At 38.7% G+C, this 19,809-nt stretch overlaps 1 protein-coding gene across 2 annotated transcripts; it reads right to left on the bottom strand.

Moving 5' to 3' along the window:
* Positions 1-567: 567 nt before the first annotated feature.
* LOC143715456 (uncharacterized) lies at positions 568-9,693 on the bottom strand. Of its 2 annotated transcripts, XM_077207277.1 has the most exons (4): positions 9,547-9,672; positions 4,733-4,776; positions 4,319-4,553; positions 568-3,003 (listed from the first exon to the last, which is right to left on the bottom strand). In XM_077207277.1, the coding sequence occupies exons 3-4, from the start codon at positions 4,401-4,403 to the stop codon at positions 2,270-2,272; spliced, it is 819 nt and encodes a 272-aa protein (XP_077063392.1). In that variant the 5' UTR covers positions 4,404-4,553; positions 4,733-4,776; positions 9,547-9,672; the 3' UTR covers positions 568-2,269. The 2 variants fall into 2 exon arrangements, with proteins under 2 accessions (XP_077063392.1, XP_077063390.1); XM_077207275.1 differs by having other exon boundaries at positions 4,319-4,776; positions 9,547-9,693.
* Positions 9,694-19,809: the final 10,116 nt, after the last annotated feature.

The raw sequence follows: 19,809 nt of genomic DNA, 5'->3' as shown, positions 1-19,809 counted from the left end.
AGCTCCGCCCACACGGTACGCCTCCACCCGCTCGGGTTTTTCCGGAAAGACTCGGTACAGCCTATCTTTCTTTTATAAATATAATAAAACTAAAGACTTTTTGGAGATATGAAGGATGCAATACTACTCTATAGGTACTCAAGATTAACATGAGATTGAGTGAAACTGAGCATTTCACCCCCCCTTTAAGGAATAGAACAATCAACACCAAAGCACAATACACATCCCAAGGGCAGAAAGTAGGCCTAATATACAGAGGTCACTTACAAAGTTAGGTTAAAGATACAAACAAAGAGGGATTCAAACAAATAGCATACCAATAACAATGTTTAATTTACAGACTGTGAACTGAAGAGTAATATACAGAATCAGATAAAATATGTGTTTTTGAAGGAGAGAAGGGTGGATGTTGGACGGATGTCTTGAGGAAGAGCATTCCACAATCTCAAAGCCACTACAATAAAAGACTCCCATGTTACCAGACTATGGAAACCGACAGAATATGACACAGCCCCACCTCAGATATTTGCACCAGCCGCCACTGGTTATGAAATGACAGACATTTGATTGGTGGCAACTTAAATCCTGTTTATTTTCTGTATAAACGTTTTATACAACACCAACATCATTTACATCAAGTGGGCCTTGGTAATTAGACATTAAACAGCAGTTTGCCCATATTTGCCTGTCAGTGTGAGAGGAATGGTAGAGTCCCAAATGTGGTTTTCTTTAATTCGTCGAATGACTCTTTCCACCACAATCCTTAGACGGGCTATTGCTTGTGTACGTTTTGTCTCCTCTTTTGTAAATTGGTCTGCTCTTTTGAGTGGAGGAATAACAAGTCTGGCTCCCACATTCTCAAGCAGTCACTCTATGGTAAAGCCTTTATCTGCCATACAACAGTCTCCAGGCTCGAGCAGTTTCAAAGTCCAGTTTTGTTATTTCCCTGTCTGAGATAGATCCAGTGAACAGCTGTGAAACAAAGGTTATGGCCCCACATGGAGCAACACCAACCAAACCTTTGAAGGTAGGGTAGTTTTTGTAATGTGAAAACATCTCTGACTTTAGTGTAAGTGCTATGGGGTTTTTACATCTGATCTCAGTACAGTCCAAAATAACACGGACATCTAGGCAGTACTTCTTAAATTTCGCTGGCATGGTTGCTCTGACTTGCTCTTTGGTACCCCACAACAAGGTACAGAAAATGTGCCCATGTTATGATAAACTCGAATGACCGTTGTCGTACTCACATTGAAGATATCTGCCAAGACTTTCTCTCGTAGACCTGCAGACTCGTGACGGCAATAAAGGAAAAACTCATCAATAAGCTGAAGCTTTCTGTTAGGGATTGGTCCTAGAGCCGTCTCTAGACCATGCCTCTGTGCCTTAGACCAATACACAAGGTTCGATGCTGATGGTTCTATTGATGCCCAGAAAATCCTGAAAACATTCTCTGAGGGAAAGCGCGTGTACAATCGGAAGTCGACATCTGAGAGACAAAGTCTTTTTATTTGAATGCTGGAGACAGACAAAGTTTGCACTTCAGCCTCCAACTCTCTAATTCTCTCTGCTGCGGCATCCAAAAGACCTGGACACGGAGGTGTTGAGTAGTCATGGTCTGTGGGTGGGATGGGCCCGTAATAGACTACGGGCTGTTCATCGTTGATCTCTGATTCACTGCAATGTTGGTGCTTTAACGTTACCTTATCTAGTACATCAGGTAGTTTTTACCGAACATTTCCCCAGTTGTTCCCCCAGGGTGGTGATGGCGCAATGGATAAGACACATGCCTTTGGTGTGAGAGACCCGGGTTCGAATCAACTGTGAGACACCAATGTGTCCCTGAGCCAGACACTTAACCCCTAGTTAAGTGCTCCAGAGGCGTGCGACCTCTGACATATATAGCAATTGTAAGTCGCTTTGGATAAAAGCATCAGCTGAAAGAATAAATGTAAATGTAATGTTTCATTCGAACCTGGATGGTATAACTCCACGTTTCAAGTATTTACAATCGGCTGTTGACGAGTAGTCAGATTCTGTGAAGCGTTGCCCGCATACATATATACTACCTTTTAAAACTTCTAAACTTTTGCCTTCATTCCGCCGCATAGCATGAATCCACATTTTCTTCGCTTTTTCATCAGTTGGAAAAGAATGGAAAATGAGATATGGCTGTTTAGTAGAACTATTAGAACATTTAGGAACACAACAACAATTCCTCGATGTGCTCGCCGCCATTGCTACAGACTAGACCGGAAGTCTGTTTACGCTACTGTTCGCCATTGGAAGTGACGACACGAGCACTGTGATAAAGGCCTATTTTTGATCTCTTGCAACATTTTTTTATATGAGTGTGAAGACTTGATAAATGTCCAAAACTCTTCTCACACTGATTACATTTGTACGGCTTCTCTCCAGTATGAACTCGCTCGTGTAATTTCAGGGTTCCAGACCAAGCGAAACTCTTGTCACAATATGAGCACTTGTAAGGTTTTTCTCCAGTATGAATTATTTGGTGATGTTTCAGTTCACTAGATGTAGTAAAGCTCTTCCCACAGTCAAAACACATATAATCTCTCACTTCATTGTGTGTTTTCTGGTGGAGTTTAAAATGGTCCAGCCGTGAAAAACACTTTCCACAGAGAGAACACACATAAGGCCTCTCATCTGAATGAACTTTCAGGTGTTTTTTTAGATTTGATGATGAAATAAAAGCTTTACCACACTGATCACAGTTAAATGGTTTTTCTCCAGAGTGAATGTGCAGATGATGACTAAGAGCTGATGAATGAGAAAAACTCTTTCCACACTGAGTGCATGTATACGGTTTCTCTCCAGTGTGAATTCTCATGTGTGTTTTAAGGTTTCCTTTCTGTGTGAAACTCTTTCCACACTGAGTGCAGGTGTGCGTCTTTTCGGCTTTTGTTCTTTGTATTGTAAAGTTACGATGTTCCTCCTCCACTTCATTCAGTTCTTGTCTTTGCTCTTTCACTCTCACCTGGTCTAAAACACACAGAAATACAGTTAGAATCAGTTCAGGTGAACCCTTATTTATTAACAGAAAGCAACAGAGATCAGATCTTTCACTTTTTGTTCAGTCATTCACTTGTTTATAGTGTTGTAACAATACACAAAATTGACGGTTCGGTTCTTCCCACGGTTTTGATGTCTCGGTTCGGTGCGGTTCGTTGAGGTTTAGAAAGCTAATTTTTTTTTTTTTTTTTAAACAGTGGTTTAATGATAAAAGAATGTGTCTGTCTTTAAATTAATTCAATTACAATTAAACGTTTCGCAAGTAAAAAAAAAAAGATCTGCTAATGATGTAAACTATATAAGGAGCCGCACATTACTATAACATTACAAGAGAGCCTAGACTTTTAGCCTAAATTCAGATGCTATTTATTTTTAGATATAGTAATCAACACCCAACACATTGTATGAAAACATGTAAATTGAACATAAGGCAGTTTTTGCATTAACTTACGCTTTTACACTTAATTCGTTATTGGAATATAGCTAATAATTTACACAGTTGCTGTCATTTTCATGAAAGATATTTTAAACATACATTAAATAATCAAGATATCATTAACAGGTTAAGTAGAATATAATATATAGGCTAATATAGTGCATTTATTAGTACAAGAGTTCATTTCTCTAGGAACTGGATGATGACATGCCTGCTGTAGTAAATATAATGCTATGTGAAAAACTAAGCTGTTTTATTGACGTCTTTACGCTGCTGAAAGACTGATTGAGCGATTAAACGAGTTATGATGCCTTTCAGTAAGTGTACTGTGTCTTTCAACATACCTTCAGGTGTCCATTCATGTTTATTCTATAACTGAGGAAGAGATGATTGCGTTTACTCGCGCTCCGTGCTGCCGCTTGAAATGAGGAACTAGTATAGAGACCTCACGCCACATCAAAGAGCGCCAAAACGGCATTTATTGTTTGAATTTCGTGATCAAATAGAATTTGAAAGATTACACCTTGCTTATTATCTTAAGTAACAAAACACGGAGCTTGCTATTATATGGTGTTAATGGTGTTTAGGCTGCAAAACTGAATACGTTGTGTACACACAAGACATGAGGTCCAAAGAGCCGGGGTAGCAGGGGGCGAGGCGTATGTATCGCTGTTTTTCGGTTCGGTTTGAAAATCATTACACCCCTACTTGTTTATATAGTAAAAATGTGTTTGACAGCTGCTGGTTATGATCATTTAAATGCATTTCTCCATTTATCATCAATATACTGCTTATTAATTCACATCTACCAAAGCAGTCAACAATGAAGAATCAAGAATGGACACCAACCTGTTTGTTCCTCAGTATCTTCATGTTTTATTCTGGATGGTTCTGGATCACTCATGTCTTCAATCTCCTCTTTAATAAACTCCATCTTTAACAGTCACACAGATTTCAGCTGCTACTCCTGGAGTTTGTCCTTCTCTTGTAGGATGATGGGAATATTCCCAGTATTTATTGGTGAATTGTTGTGGGAGGGGCTTCACTGCAGGTGTGAACTGTGATCACTGTGTTTTTATCCAATCTGCATTTAAAAAGTACAGGGCCATCATGTTTAACTGAGCTGCTGAAAAACCTTTTTGTCTCCAAAAGTTCCCTGTTTTCAGCTCATTTATTATGGTGATGTCTGAGATCTTCAGTAAATTGGCACATTAAATCGTTGTATTGGTGTCAACAGGCTGAAACAAACTACAGCATCATCACCTTTAACTTCAGTTCTTGTTTTTGCTCTTTCACTTCCATCGGGTCTGAAACATATTAAAACATTAAGTTGTTAGAATGAGTTCAAGGAGGATAAATGTGAATTTTCAAGTGAACCCTGATTTAATAACAGAAAACAAGTGAGATCTGCTTATCAAATAGTATATTTTTGATGTACCAAAGGTTAGTTTTGTCATCCTCTTGTTAAAAGTCAGGGGTAGTAGGCCGTCGATTCACAAAATGCAGAAATATATTTTAAAGATTTATGGATAAGCTGTTTGGTTTATAATTATTAAACTATTTTCACACTTCACTTACCCTGCTGTGCACGAACATAGCTGTTACTCAGTTTGTGTGTTTCCCATGTGAATGGTCAGCGTATGAAGCGCTGCTGCTTGCGCTGGGACTATAGGCTTTAGCTTAAATTTTTATTAAATTATTCTCTAATCGGTTGCATTTCATGTCGTGGATATATCCCTCGAATGCACACTGCAGTCCCTTTTGTCTTGCTCTCTCAGATATTTCACATGTTCTCCAAAAATGACTAATTATCTCATTGGGAATGTCTGACACCGGTGTATACACACTGTAATAGACGTGCCAGGCGCGAAAGCTTGACAGGCGTAGCAACAGGGTCAATTTTTCCTCGGCTTGCGTCGCCTTTAACGCCACAATTTCAAGGTCACCTTTTTATCACGCTCCATATACATTTATACATATTATGTAAATCATTTTAAACAAGAATAAGGTGTAGGTAAATAACTTTTTTTATTTGAAGCACAATTATACTGTATATAAAAATAAAAATATTTTTTAAAAAATGAAGTGATTCACTGAGCTGCCTAACTAAAACATTTTAAGCAAAATAAAACATTTAAAAATAGAAATAGAAAGTACTTCTGTTTAAAGTGCTTTCCTGAACTGATGGCTGAAGTAGCTCCATGTTGTCGGAGCACTGACCGGGGGGAACAGGCCTACTTTTCTTAAAGAAAAAACTCTATGGGTCTACTCTATTTCTTTTCATTGTTCGTCTGTTTTCTTGCGTTTAATTTGCCGATGCTGATTGGCGTGGCCTCGTTTACAGCTATAACAATCTTTCACAATATTCTAATTTTGAATTTGGGGTTTTCATAAGCTGTAAGCCATAATCATCAAAATTATAACAAATAAAGCCTTGAAATATCTCACTTTGCATTTAATGAGTCTATATAATATTTTAGTTTCACCTTTTAAGTTGAATTACTGAATTAAATTAACTTTTGCACGATATTCTGATTTTTCGAGTTTCACCTGCATGTCCGATTCTTTTGACCGTCCGTTTTTATACGTTCTTTAAATTGTGACCCATATTTAATTCATACGTTTACACTTGACATAGATCTGAAACATTGCGCATGTTTAAAGGGGGTTCTTGCACAGATGGACGAAGGCGAAATATGTTTTCTGGCTTTGCGATATATGCGAAGTTTGCCAAACATCACCATGATTTTGAGGCGGAGGAGGACGAAAAAGGCCATCATTGCAGTCTGCGCATATGCTTCAGTTATTGTGTGATCACTGTAAAGCTGCTTTCAAACAATCTATATTGTACTCTATTTTGTACGCACAGAAAGACGCACACCCAAATTGAGTTCTCTTTCGGCTTGAAGTTGAACAAACACAAGCAATTATGCCAAAATGTCAGTTTTTTTGAGTATCCTCATATGAGCAGACTGAGCAGTCTTAAATGAGTTAAAGTCTTAAATGAAGGTAAAGAGTCGTGACAGAGAGAAAGAGATGTGTGTGAGATCAGCGTCTCTGTCCGCAGGGCTGGTCTTAAAGGGACAGCAGCCAATGAAGCGGTCTATCAGTAAAGATAATCAAAGAACAAAGGTAACTGAGAAAAACACTCACTGCTTTTGACTAAACAACTTTTGTAACTTTAGAGTCCCTGTAAAGGCAATTTAAAAAAAAATTCTAAACATTATAAATGTTAGAAATGTATTGCTAAAACACATTACAAAGACTGTGAACTGTGAAGTACTGAATTGTGGAGTTAGACCGTTAAACAGTTTTTCACCATTGCTATTTTCCGGATTTTTTGGGCGGGGCTAAAAGGGTACTCGATGACGCACTGGAGCGCCTGAGCTCCTGGCCCCGCCCCTACCTGATGATGCACTGGAGCCCCTGAGGCTGGCCACTCCACTAACAATATAAATAGAGCACATTCGCATCAGTTTGCCGCTCAATCGCAAGTTACTGTCAGTATTATTAGTTACTACAGCGTACAGTTTGCTAGTTAGCTATGTCTTCGTCACGGAAATGCGTACTACCTGTATGCGATCACGAACAAAACAGATTGGTGTCCTTATTTAAATTTCCTAAATACGATCACATCAAGAAGAGGTGGATTAATTTTGTGAAGAGCCATCTTGATGGAGAGCTGAGGATCACCGCCAAAACCCTCCTCTGTAGTGATCATTTTACACGGGATAGTTTTATAAACTTTCGGCGGAGACAACTGGGATTCACTGATAATCCGCTGTTACTGGTGAATGGGGCCGAACGACTATCTCCCGCCTCGACCTTCATCCTCCTGTCGCGCCGACAACTGGTGACATCATCGGCAGTGCGTGCCCACCAACGAGTGTAAGTTGCCTTGTGCGCTTATGTTATAATTAACCTAATAAGCTGCTAGGAGCATCAATTCCGGCTGTAGCGGGTGACAGTTGATTGTGGCGACGGCAGCTTTACCGCGAGGGGGCGTGGTTTCAGCGCAGCCAGCGGACACGCCCCCAGCGTTTGAGAGCAGAGACTACTGCTCATTTTTTCAAGATTTTGATAGCTTATTTTATGTACTTGCCGGCTTTTTTATCTTTCAAATTTGGCTGGGTGTCTAATAACACATTTTTCTGTGATATGACAAACTCAGAACACATACTTAATTTTGACTTTACAGGGACTTTAATAAGGATTAATCTATATATAATTTAAAACAGTGGTTCTCAACTCCAGTCCTCGGGACCCATTGCTCTGCATATTGTGTATGTCTCCCTTATTTAACACACCTGATTCAGATCATCAGCTCGTTAGGATAGACTCCATGAACTGAACTGAGTCTGTCAGATGAGAGAAACATACAAAATGTGCAGAGCAGTAGGTCCCGAGGACTGGAGTTGAGAACCACTGATTTAAAATATACGCAGTGCATAACTTTATTCAATTTCTGTACATTTCCTACCTGTTAGACATAGAAATATACTGTATTTTTGTTGTTTCTACATTAATTTCGAGATTAACAGATTAAATTATAACATTAAAAAAGATATTAAAAACACAATATTTTTTAATGGTGATCATAACAGGAAAAAAAATGATTAATAGTTAATTTTTGAAATTCGATAAAAATAAAAAAGAAACATGAATAAGTATAACATGTTTCTTTTTATTGAATATTATGTATATATTTATGTTAATATCTGCACAATTAATGTGGATCTAGCCTGCCTTTGACATCCAGCAACCCCCATAACCCCCCAGGTATTTTCAGGTTATATGGCAATGTGTAAAACAATTACCAATTTTTTTTAGTTTAGACTGGAGTGAGGCGAAACCCGAAAAAATGAGTGCAAAGCAAGTTGCTGTTAGCTGGCTGCTATTGTATATGGTAGAAATTAGACTATTAGTTAAAATAAACTTTTTAATGCAATTTTTTTCTTTACTTTTTTAAATTGATATGATTATATACCAAAATAATTATTTGGTCTAGCAAAGGAGGATTTTATCTTATAAAGCTATGAAATCTAATGGTAAAATCACAGCTTCAAAAAAAAAAGAAAAGAAAAAGTATGACAGTGTCCGTTGGCCACCATCGAAGAACAATTTTAACCCAGGTAAAACCTTGAGTGTTGTAAACAATAGAGAAAGAAAATGGATGCATATCATTCATTATATTGGATCTGTGCACTTGTCTTAATATACCCTATTATATAAATCGCAGCTGTTTGTCACCAATGTTAATCGAACAACAAAAAAGAAAGAAAAAAATACTTTTGCTGCTTTAACAAAGGTAATTAATGTTGGCTAATTATATTTAATTTATACAGTGAAGACTGCAGTGTTATTTTACATAATATTCAATGTCAGCCTCTGTACATGAATACAGTTAGATTTACCTGAAAAAATGGATGTTTATTTCATTTTAATCTTTGTTCTATTGTTTACCTTGAATTACCTTGTAATTTGTTTATTACTTTCTATGCAGATTTACTTCATTACAAAATCACCCGTCATTCTAGAATGATTCATTCTTTCCAAATAGAGCTATTCAAGTCATCTGGTGAAATTGTTTTCATATCGCAATTTCCCAATATCGTGCAGCCCTAGAGACAATCAACACACACACACACACTCACTCACTCTTTCAGCTGAAGGATGCATGATGAGAAAAGACACATTAATTACCGTCCTCACAAACAGTAACTGCAATTCATCTAATACACAGGTCACATATGACAATAAACATACATTAACATCAAAATAAAAGCTAAACCCATTTAAACGAAATTTCCAGACTCAATCCACCAAAAAATACATTGAATTGTTGGCAGAAAAACGCATAACTTAGATAATCTTATTCCTGTTTTATGGCACTTCCATAATATAAACTCAAAACTTCACTTAATTGTAACGAGGCTTCAGCAAAGTGAGGATCATTTGCAGCTTTATTGTAATCTTGGTCGTACAATCAGGGTCAATAACCAGCAAACACAACAGTAAAGACAAAGCAACTCGTAATCTGTAAACAGACATAAGTTTAGGTCAGGCAGCAAACTTACATAAATCAGTCCACAATAGAAACAGTCCAGGGCAGGCAGCAAATCCTCACGAAGAGAATAAACAGTCCAAGAGTAATCCACGGGAAGACAAAACCACAGGCAGAAACGCTCAGAGATGCTCTTCTTCTTCTTTAAGGTTTTATTGGCGGTTGACAAACAACAAAATGGTGTATTACCGCCACCGACTGGTATGGAGTGTGGATCAAAATGACATTTTTATATCTTCTCAAGTTCTCCCACAAATTAGTTATTCCAAGATACTCAAATATAGAAATATAAAATTATAACATTCATTTCCCGAATTGTTTTGTAAAATATCTCCTAGTATAAATTGCATTTTTATTTATTCTTTATTTTTTGCATCCTTCTTTCAGGCTCATATTTCTGACAGTATAACATAACATGCTCCACAGTTTCTTCTTGCCCACCAAATTCACACCTTCCTGTATCATTTTTACACATTTTATAAAGTGTACTGTTTAATCTTGTATGTCCAAATCTCATCCTTGATATTATCTCTTCTCTACGGTGGCCGAGAGAGCTCAACGTGCTGCAACTTAAGACAACGCATGCAAATAGTAAAAAAACACATGCAAATAGTAAAAAACGCATGCAAGTAGAAAAAAACGCATGCAAGTGGAAAAAAACGCATGCAAGTATAAAAAAAACGCATGCAAGTATAAAAAAACACATGCAAATAGAAAAGAACAAGTGCAAATTAAGAAAACATCTTCAACAGTTTCACAACATGCATGTGCTCCAAGTAGCCTACTCACAACAAATACTCACAACAAATACAGAAATGCGCTGCAAAAGTTCACAACACAACCAAATACAGAAACGCGCTGCAAATAACACAGAACACAATGGAAATGTTTCCGGGGGAACCAAATAAGTGACGAAGCCGGCTGGGACGTATTAAATTTTTATGACATACAACTTGTATAACATATACAAAATGTATTAACAATATGTTCAATTTCATCAGAATACAAATGAGAAAAGAGCAATGAGCTGAAAACTAAAATAAATAAAACAGATAGAGAAGAAGAACATGAAGGAAAAATATTAATCTATACATCAGTTACACTGTACAAATTGTTTCATGTTATGTTTAATGTGGCAGGTGATGAACAAAAAGGACAAGAGGGATCCTCTCCTACCCAGAGGTTTAGGTTCTGCGGTGATGGGAGAACCTCATATGTTGACCTAATAAGGAAACTGATCCTACTCTCTTCCATTGACCAAAGGTCTTGCCAGCCCATTTTGCGTTGTTCCACACTCTCCCATCTCATCCACTCTCCCTGCTTGGCCTGGGAAATGGCCTTTATACACATCATCCTCTCCTCCTGCTTTCACACCTCGTCGACTATGAGCTTCCTCCTTTGAGCAGGGGCTGCCTTGTGCCATTTAGGAGGAGCTAAACTGAGCCCAAAACCCCCTCTTCCATGCTGTACCTGCCCCCTCATATCACCAATTTGAAGGTCAGCCTTTACCTCTTCCACAGATTTCTTTGCTGACCACTTTCTACCAGTTTTTACCACAGGGGCTGCCTCCCTTACACATTTGTCGCGTGACTCTACTAAGGTCATTTCCAGTCTGACCTTGGCGCACTTAAACTCCTCAGTTAAAGCAGAGACTGGCAGCTGCAATATTCCTTTACTATAAAGTCCCACTCTGCTGAGGCAGCGTGGAACTCCCAACCATTTCCTGATGTATGAACTTATTAACGCTTCCAGCTTATCCACTGTTGTCAAAGAAACCTCGTACACAGTCAGTGGCCACAGCAACCTCGGCAGTAGACCAAACTGAAAGCTCCAGAGTTTTAGTTTCCCTGGTAAAGCGCAGCTGTTTATGCTCTTCAACCCTTCGACTGCTTGTCGTCTAACTTCTCCCACTCAAACTGTGTCCTTTAGATCCCCATCGTACCATCTCCCAAGACTCTTCACTGGCTTCTCATAAACTGTTGGTATTGCCTCACCATTAATGAAGAATGTTTTATCTACCACCTTGCCTTTAATTATCAAGATGCTCCTTGATTTAGAGGGCTCAAATTGCATTCGTGCCCATTCAGTGTTATCAGTTAACTTACCCAATAACCGATTAGTGCAGGCTAATGTGATAGTCATGGTTGTCATTCCATCCATGTATGCTCTGATTGGTGGTAGTCGCATCCCAGAAGCCAAGCGCTCTCCTCCTACTACCCATTTTGATGCCCAAATGATTACTTACATTGCCATGGTAAAAGCCAGTGGAGAAATTGTGCATCCTGCCATTATTCCAACCTCTAAGCATTGCCATGCGTTGCTGAATTCTGGAGTTGAGAAACTAAATAGCAAATCTCCAAAATAGGCTTTCACTAAATTTGTTATCGACATCGGTACCCTGAAAAAATCAGATGCTGCCCAAAGAAGCTCATGTGGCACTGAACCATATGCATTAGCCAAATCCAGGAATGTCACATGGAGCTCCTTCCTCTCCTTTATAGCTGATTGAATTCGTTGCCAGATAACACTGATGTGTTCTAAGCATCCTGAGGAATCCTGGAATGCCCGCTTTTTGAACGGAAGTGTCAATGAAGCCATTCTTTGATTGGCAGGTTGACAATCTCTGAGCAATAATGCTGAAGAAAATATTGCCTTCGACGTTTAATAGTGAAATAGGGCGAAACTCAATTAGGCCATGGAGATGATGTAGCCCTTGCCTTTCTCACAACCTGCTCTATCTATTTCCACTTAGGTGCACAGACCTCCATTTGGTATTCTGCTGGGTTGATAGGTGGGATGTCTGACGGAATTGACATAGCCTCATGCCTTTTTGCATCTGTATGCGTTTCCTCCAAATATCTCTCTAGCTCAACTCTAGATGCTTTTAAAGTGCCATTCTTCTCACTGGTGAATAACTTCTTTACGAATTTGAATGGGTCTTTATAGAAATTAGCCCTCACACGCTCCTTTTTGTAGCGTTTCCGTAGGCGCTCAGCTCTGCTTAATGTTGCAAGCTTATCTTTTATGGCCCTTTGTAAGAGATTGAGTCCCTTCTTCTAACCTTGTTCTGCTCTTTTCCATTGCTTCCTCAGCTGCCTCCTTTCTCTAACTAACCTTTCAATTTTCTGCTGCCGTCTAGACATTCCAGGAGTAGTTTGTACTTTTCCCTTCCTTTTTTACACACCAAACCTCTCACTTCCACATGCGTAAATGATGTCCCCAAATGTATCCAGCTTCTTTTAAACTGTACCAGTTAATCTAATCTAGAAATCACCATGATAAAAACAGTCTTGTTTTACTAATTTAACATTCAATACACATGCACGATGTTCAAAACAAGGGTATAGCTTTATGAAAAAAAGAAAACACGCGAATATCGTGGTTTCTGCGATTACTTGCATTCCTCTGAGGTAGGCTTGTCAGTAGCGTGGTACTGCAATATTGCAGTTATCTCGACAGCCCTGGTTGTCAAACGTATTTTTACTATATTATCAAGTGAATGACAGAACAAAAAGTGAAAGATCTGATCTCTGTTGCTTTCTGCTATTAAATACGGGTTCACTTGAACTGATTCAAACTGTATTTCTGTGTATTTTAGACCAGGTGAGAGTGAATGAGCAAAGACAAGAACTGAATGAAGTGGAGGAGGAACATCGTAACTTTACAATTCAAATAACAAAAGCCAACAAGAGGCACACCTGCACTCATTTATATAGCGCTTTTAACAATGTAGATTGTTTCAAAGCAGCTTTACAGAGATAAACATATAATTTAAGGTAACAGAGATTGTTTTGGTTTTATAGTGGTTCTTGAAAAATGTATTTTCCAGCTAAAGTTAGTTTTGATTGATTCACTTCCGTCTAAATGATCATTTGTTATTAAATTAGGGGCCGCTAAGACGACACCGTTCTCTCTAAACAGACTTTAAACGTGAACCTGTGATAGACGCTGATGGCGTTCACATGCGCATTAAGAATTTATTCTATAGTTATGTGCGTTTGAATATATGTGCGCAGGTTTGCAATTCCTTACAAACCATGCCTAAACAAACTACTTGTCTTGTCTATAAATTTTGATGCAGAATTTTATTTTATCTTATCACTTTGGGTAGGTACGCGAACCGAAAAATTCCACAACGCTTTATCTGTAGAGTGGTATAGGAATCCTCCATAGGAAGAGGCTAGGTGGCACTTCAGCACTGCATTGTCATCAGGTCCAGGCGAAAGTCCTTCGTCAGATCTGGAAACGGCCTGGATCCGGCAGGCTGCGGGAAAACCTATGGATAAACAAAGACACTAAAATTAGCGTAGATGCCATTCTTCTTATGATGTAACGAGTACATCAGGATTTAAGGGAAGTGTTCCCAGTTCCGGCTGACGTAATCTAAGCAGCCTAATATTGAATTATAGAAGTCTAGAAGAAGAAGAAGAAGAAGAAGTTTTATTTATATAGCGCCTTTCCAAAGCTCAAGGTCGCTTTACATGGTACCTTTATAATACATTTAACACTGACGCACAACTTTACAATCACAAAGGACACATATAATCACATTTAGGCGAAGTACATGTTAAACAGATATGTTTTTAACTGTGTCTTGAAAGCAGTCACTGATGAGATATTTCGAAGTGAAAGGGGCAGTGAATTCCATAATGTTGGCGCATTAACACTGAATGACCTTCCACCTACTGTAGATAATCGAAAACGAGGGATGGACAGTAAACCAAGTTCAGTTGATCTGAGAGAGCGTGCAGGACGGTAGGTGAAAAGTAGATCAGACAAATATGGGGGTGCAAGACCGTTTAATGCCTTATATGTTAAAAGCAATACCTTAAAGTGGATACGTGATGAAACGGGTAACCAGTGAAGGTCATGAAGCACCGGAGTGATGTGAGCAGAACGCCTGGTGGAGGTGAGAACTCTTGCTGCTGAGTTTTGGACGTACTGCAATCTTGCAATAAGTTTTTTGGGAAGGCCAAGAAATAAAGCATTGCAATAATCCAGACGTGATGTGATTAATGCATGAATTAAGAGTTCGGCGTCAGCTAAAGTGAGAGATGGTCTTAGACGAGCAATATTTCGAAGATGAAAGAAAGAGTTTTTAACAATGGAAGAAATATGAGAGCCAAAAGACAGAGTTGAGTCAAATAAGACACCGAGGTTGCGAGTCAGTGATGAAGGCTTTATATGGAAACCATCAATATAGAAGGACTGGTCCATCCTTTTGACTGAAACTGGAGAACCAATCACTAATATCTCAGTTTTATTATCATTTAATTTGAGGAAGTTAAGGGACATCCAATGCTTTATGTCCCTGATGCATGCAGTGAGTGAGTCAGGCAGGGATGGTCTATCGGAGCTGGTGGTGAGGTAAATTTGGATGTCATCTGCATAGCAATGGAATTGTAGTCCATGCCTGCGTATGATGCTACCAAGTGGGTGTATGTAGATGATAAACAAGAGTGGACCAAGAACCGAACCTTGAGGAACGCCCCGTGTAAGTAAATTGATGGCAGAATTATGACCTTGTATGGTGATATAATACATTCTGTCAGTGATATAGGAAATAAGCCAGGAAAGAGCGGAACCAGTGATACCAATATCAGAAAGCCGAGAAATAAGCAATTCATGGCAGACTGTGTCAAAAGCGGCGCTTAGATCAAGGAGCATCAAGATGTTTATTAACCCTGAATCCATCGATGAGAGAATGTCGTTAACCACACGCAGAAGAGCAGTTTCAGTGCTGTGAGATGGGCGAAAACCCGACTGAAAAGGTTCAAAAAGACCATTCATATCCAAATAAGAGCGTAATTGAGAAGCAACAACCTTTTCAAGGATTTTGCTGAAGAATGTTAGGTTTGATATCGGTCTGTAATTGTCCATGTTTAGGTGATCAAGGCCAGGTTTTTTAAGAATGGGAGTCACTGCAGCAGTTTTTAATTCCGCTGGGACAATGGCACGGGCTAAACTACAGTTTATCATGTGAGTTATGAATGGTGCGACCTCGAGGACGCACTTCTTAAGTAGAACAGTAGGTGTAGGATCGAGCCGGCAGGATGTAGAATTTGACTTCACAATTAGGTCACTTATGGCAACAGGAGTAGTCAGAGTAAAAGTAGAGAGAGGGTTTGACAAGTGGGCTGGTCCAGTTATCATTAAGTTTGAGTCGCTTGTATGCTTGTTTTTGGTGATGGAAGAAGTGATAGACATCAATTTGTCTGAAAAGAATTTAGAGAAGCTATTTACAAGCTCCACAGAGCCTGACATAACATGTTGTGGTGGATTTGTTAGTTTGTTAACCATAGCAAAGAGTGATTTGGGTCTGCACGAGGAATTTCTAATAGTGGAGGAGAAATAAGTGGATCTTGCATTGTTAAGGACGGTCCGGTAGTTGAGCAGGTGTTCTTTAAAAGCTAAAGAGTGCACAATGAGTCCAGTTTTCCTGTATAGTCTTTCTAGACGGCGACCCTCAGTTTTCATCATCCGAAGTTCGGGAGTGAACCAGGGTGAGGCACGAGTAGATGGAACCAGTCTAGTTTTAACAGGGGCATGCATATCAAGTATTTGAGACAGAGCATTATTGTAAGTACAGCAGATTTCTGATGGATGGTTAGACAGTAGACATTCTGATAAAGTAGAAGCCCTTATAGAAGCAGAAAAAGAAATTAAATTTACAGAGTTAATTTTACGATAGGTCAGCATTTTCTTCTGAGGAGACATAGATATTGGAAAACTACAACTGAAATTTATAAGTTTGTGGTCTGAAAGTGCAAAATCAGAGCCGTTAACAAGAATATTATTTAAGCCAGATGTACATATGAGATCCAGTATGTGGCCTCTGGAGTGAGTGGCAAAAGTTACATTTTGAGTCAAGTTGAAACAGTCCAATACTGACATCAACTCTTTGCATTGTGCAGTGTTTTCATGTATGTTAAAATCACCAAGCAAAATAACAGATGAATGACAAGCACAGACAAGAGTAAGTATCTCACTAATATCAGAAAAAAAGTCAGAGGGACTTTTTGGTGGTCGGTAAATTAAAATTACCACCAGTGACGTTTGGCCCGTCATTTTCAGCGCTAAATATTCAAATGTTGTAACATCGTGTAACTCAATCTTGGATATTTTAATAGTCTCACGGCAAACTACAACCAGCCCTCCACCTCTGCGATGAAGACGTGGTTGAGAAAAAAAGATGTATCCAGGCGGCGTTAAGAGGTTTAAGCTCAAATAGTCATTTGGCACCTGCCAGGTTTCCGTTAGAAATAGCATGTCCAGGTCAGTGTCAATGATTATGTCGTTCAATAGTGATGCTTTATCAGTTAGAGAGCGGGTGTTTAGCAGCGCACATCGCAGGTCAGGTGATGCACGTCTGCAGATTCCGAGGTCAAGATCAGGACGCAGCGATCTTAAATTTCCAAAGTTGATATGTCTATGTCTTTTATCCAGTTGTGTTGTATCCAGAACACGGGTGATGGTAGAGACAACCGGAAAATTATTGGGGGGCGAGTAATGATAATTCCAGAGTTTTTTCCGCGACCGGTGAATGTAGCGAGGTCGGCGTAAAACCTCGAGCTGTTCACAGCGTTTATAAGTATCAGGAGCCATTGTAACAAGTCTATAGAGTGTTATGTGAATGCTAGGTCAAAGACATGTGTTTTTAGTCTAGCTTTTAACTGACAGACTGTGTCTGCTTCCCGGACAATGTTAGGAAGATTGTTCCAAAGTTTTGGTGCTAAATAGGAAAAGGATCTACCGCCAGCAGTCGATTTAGATATTCTAGGTATTATCAACTGGCCGGAGTTTTGAGATCGCAATAGACGTGAAGGACTATAATGCGTTAAGAGCTCACTAAAGTACTGGGGAGCTAAACCATTTAGTGCTTTGTAAGTAATCAGCAATATTTTAAAATGTATACGATGTTTAATAGGGAGCCAATGCAGTGTTGACAGAACCGGGCTAATATGGTCATACTTCCTGGTTCTGGCAAGAACTCTAGCAGCTGCATTTTGAACTAGCGGTAGTTTGTTTATTAAGCGTGCAGGGCAACCACCCAGTAGAGCATTACAATAATCTAGCCTTGATGTCATGAACACATGAACTAGTTGTTCCGCATTTGTCAATGAGAGCATATGACGTAATTTAGATATATTTTTAAGATGGAAAAATGCGGTTTTACAGACACTAGACAAGTGACTTTCAAATGAAATATTGTATCAAAGAGCACACCCAGGTTCCTAACTGACGACGAAGACTTAACAGAGCAGCCATCAAGTGTTAGACGGTATTCTAGGTTATTACGTGTGGAAGTTTTTTGTCCAATAAATAGAATCTCTGTTTTTTCAGAATTTAGTAGTAGGAAATTACTAGTCATCCAATTTTTGATATCAACTATGCATTCCGATAATTTTGTGAATTGGTGAGTTTCATTAGGTTTGGAAGAAATATAGTGCTGAGTATCATCAGCATAACAGTGAAAGCTAATTCCATGTTTCCTAATGATATCTCCTAAAGGTAGCATGTACAGAGTGAACAGCAGCGGTCCTAGTGCTGAGCCTTGTGGTAGCCATACTGAACTTGTGATCAATAAGACATCTCTTCATTTACTGCTACAAACTGATAGCGGTCAGATAAATATGATTTAAACCATGCTAATGCAATTCCACTAATGCCAACATAGTTTTCTAGTCTATTTAAGAGAATGTTGTGGTCAATGGTGTCAAATGCATTACTAAGATCAAGTAACACTAATAGAGAGATACAACCACGACCGGATGATAAGAACAAATCATTTGTGACTCTAATGAGAGCTGTCTCAGTGCTATGGTGCGGTCTAAATCCTGACTGGAAATCCTCGCAGATACCATTTCTTTCAAGAAAGGAACACAGTTGTGAGGATACTGCCTTTTCTACACAGCAAAATCCCCAGTGTACATATGTACACTCTTGGTGTACATATAGGTCCAACTACAGGGTGTTAAAAATGAACACTGAAGCAGTGTTGAAGTTAATGAGATAATTAAGTGATGATTGGCCATTAGTGGCGACACCTAATGTTAATAAGAAGAATCTTTGAAGGAAAGAGAAACAACAAGAACAGAAAAAAGAGAAACACAAGAAATACTGACTTCGAGCCATTACACATTATTGTACTTATTATTACCAGTGTATTTCTGTCATACATCTACACACATTCTTATTTATATTGAACAGAAGTTTAGATGGTAATGCTTTATGGAATGTTTTGTTTCATGTCACCATTATGGCGATCAGTGTTTGCTTTAGTTGGGGTCTGGACTCTTTGCATTTTAACATTAGTTTTTCTCTGGCTGCTCCAACTCTGTGTTTATAAAGCACATGAGTTACTGCAAGAGAAACCATGACATGGGCTGTGTATCCCAAAACCATCGTAAGCTTAATTTGATCGTACAGACCTTTTGTTGCTATCGTTCTACGATCAAGTTAGGCTTAAAATGCTTTTGGGAAACACATCCCAGGTCATGATGGTTATGTTTAAATGATGAAATTACAATCCCTGTAGTGTCCTGATTCACTCAACCAGCATTATAAACTGATTATACAAAGGTTCTATTCTTTACAGTAGCTAATTCCAGCAGTGCGTTAATAATCTGAAGGTTTTAAAATCCCACACAGATATCAAGAATCTACATATGAATCTCAACAATGGTGACAATCACACGAAAGATTCATATTGCAGTGCATGATGGGATTCACCAATCAAAATGCATCCATGGCTCCCATCATGCATTGCAGTATGAATAAATTATACAGCTGAAATGTCCTCTAATTTTCATTGTTTTTTCTGTTTGCATGTTTTTTTTTACTATTGTTTTGTTATGACTTTAATAGCTTGTTTTGTGATGTTCAGAGTTGATCCGTGTGTCACTAGTTTGTATATTGTCACCATTGTTGTGATTCATATGCTGATTCTTGATGTTTGTGTGTCTAAACACAAGAGCTCCAGTGCACAAAGATTGTTCAAAATTTTTCATATTGCTGTTGGATCTCAAACTGTAGAATCTCAGGGCTACAATCACCAATACTAAAACGCAAGATAAATCATATAGTAAAAGATTTAGACTCTGAATGACATCAGTGAATCAGGTCACTACGTGATGAAAAAGTCATCATCACACCATATTGTTAACAGGTTTTCTCGTGCAATAACAAATGTGGCTTATAAACACAATGCTGGAGCAGCCAGAGAAAAACTAACAATAAAAAATTAAAAGGTTCAAGAGCCCAACTAAAACAAACA

Source organism: Siphateles boraxobius, unplaced genomic scaffold, assembly GCF_051911475.1.
Source record: "Siphateles boraxobius isolate OS27281-9 unplaced genomic scaffold, OSU_SipBor_1 6, whole genome shotgun sequence".
NCBI lineage: Eukaryota > Metazoa > Chordata > Actinopteri > Cypriniformes > Leuciscidae > Siphateles > Siphateles boraxobius.
Note: the sequence above shows the minus strand (reverse complement) of the source record. Positions and strands in the feature narration are given on the sequence as shown.

Coding starts and splice junctions, on each gene's coding strand:
- LOC143715456 (XM_077207275.1), bottom strand. CDS start 4,403: ATGGAGTTTATTAAAGAGGAGATTGAAGACATGAGTGATCCAGAACCA. Junction 3,004..4,318: donor AGATACTGAGGAACAAACAG/GTTGGTGTCCAT, acceptor TGTGTGTTTTAG/ACCAGGTGAGAGTGAAAGAG.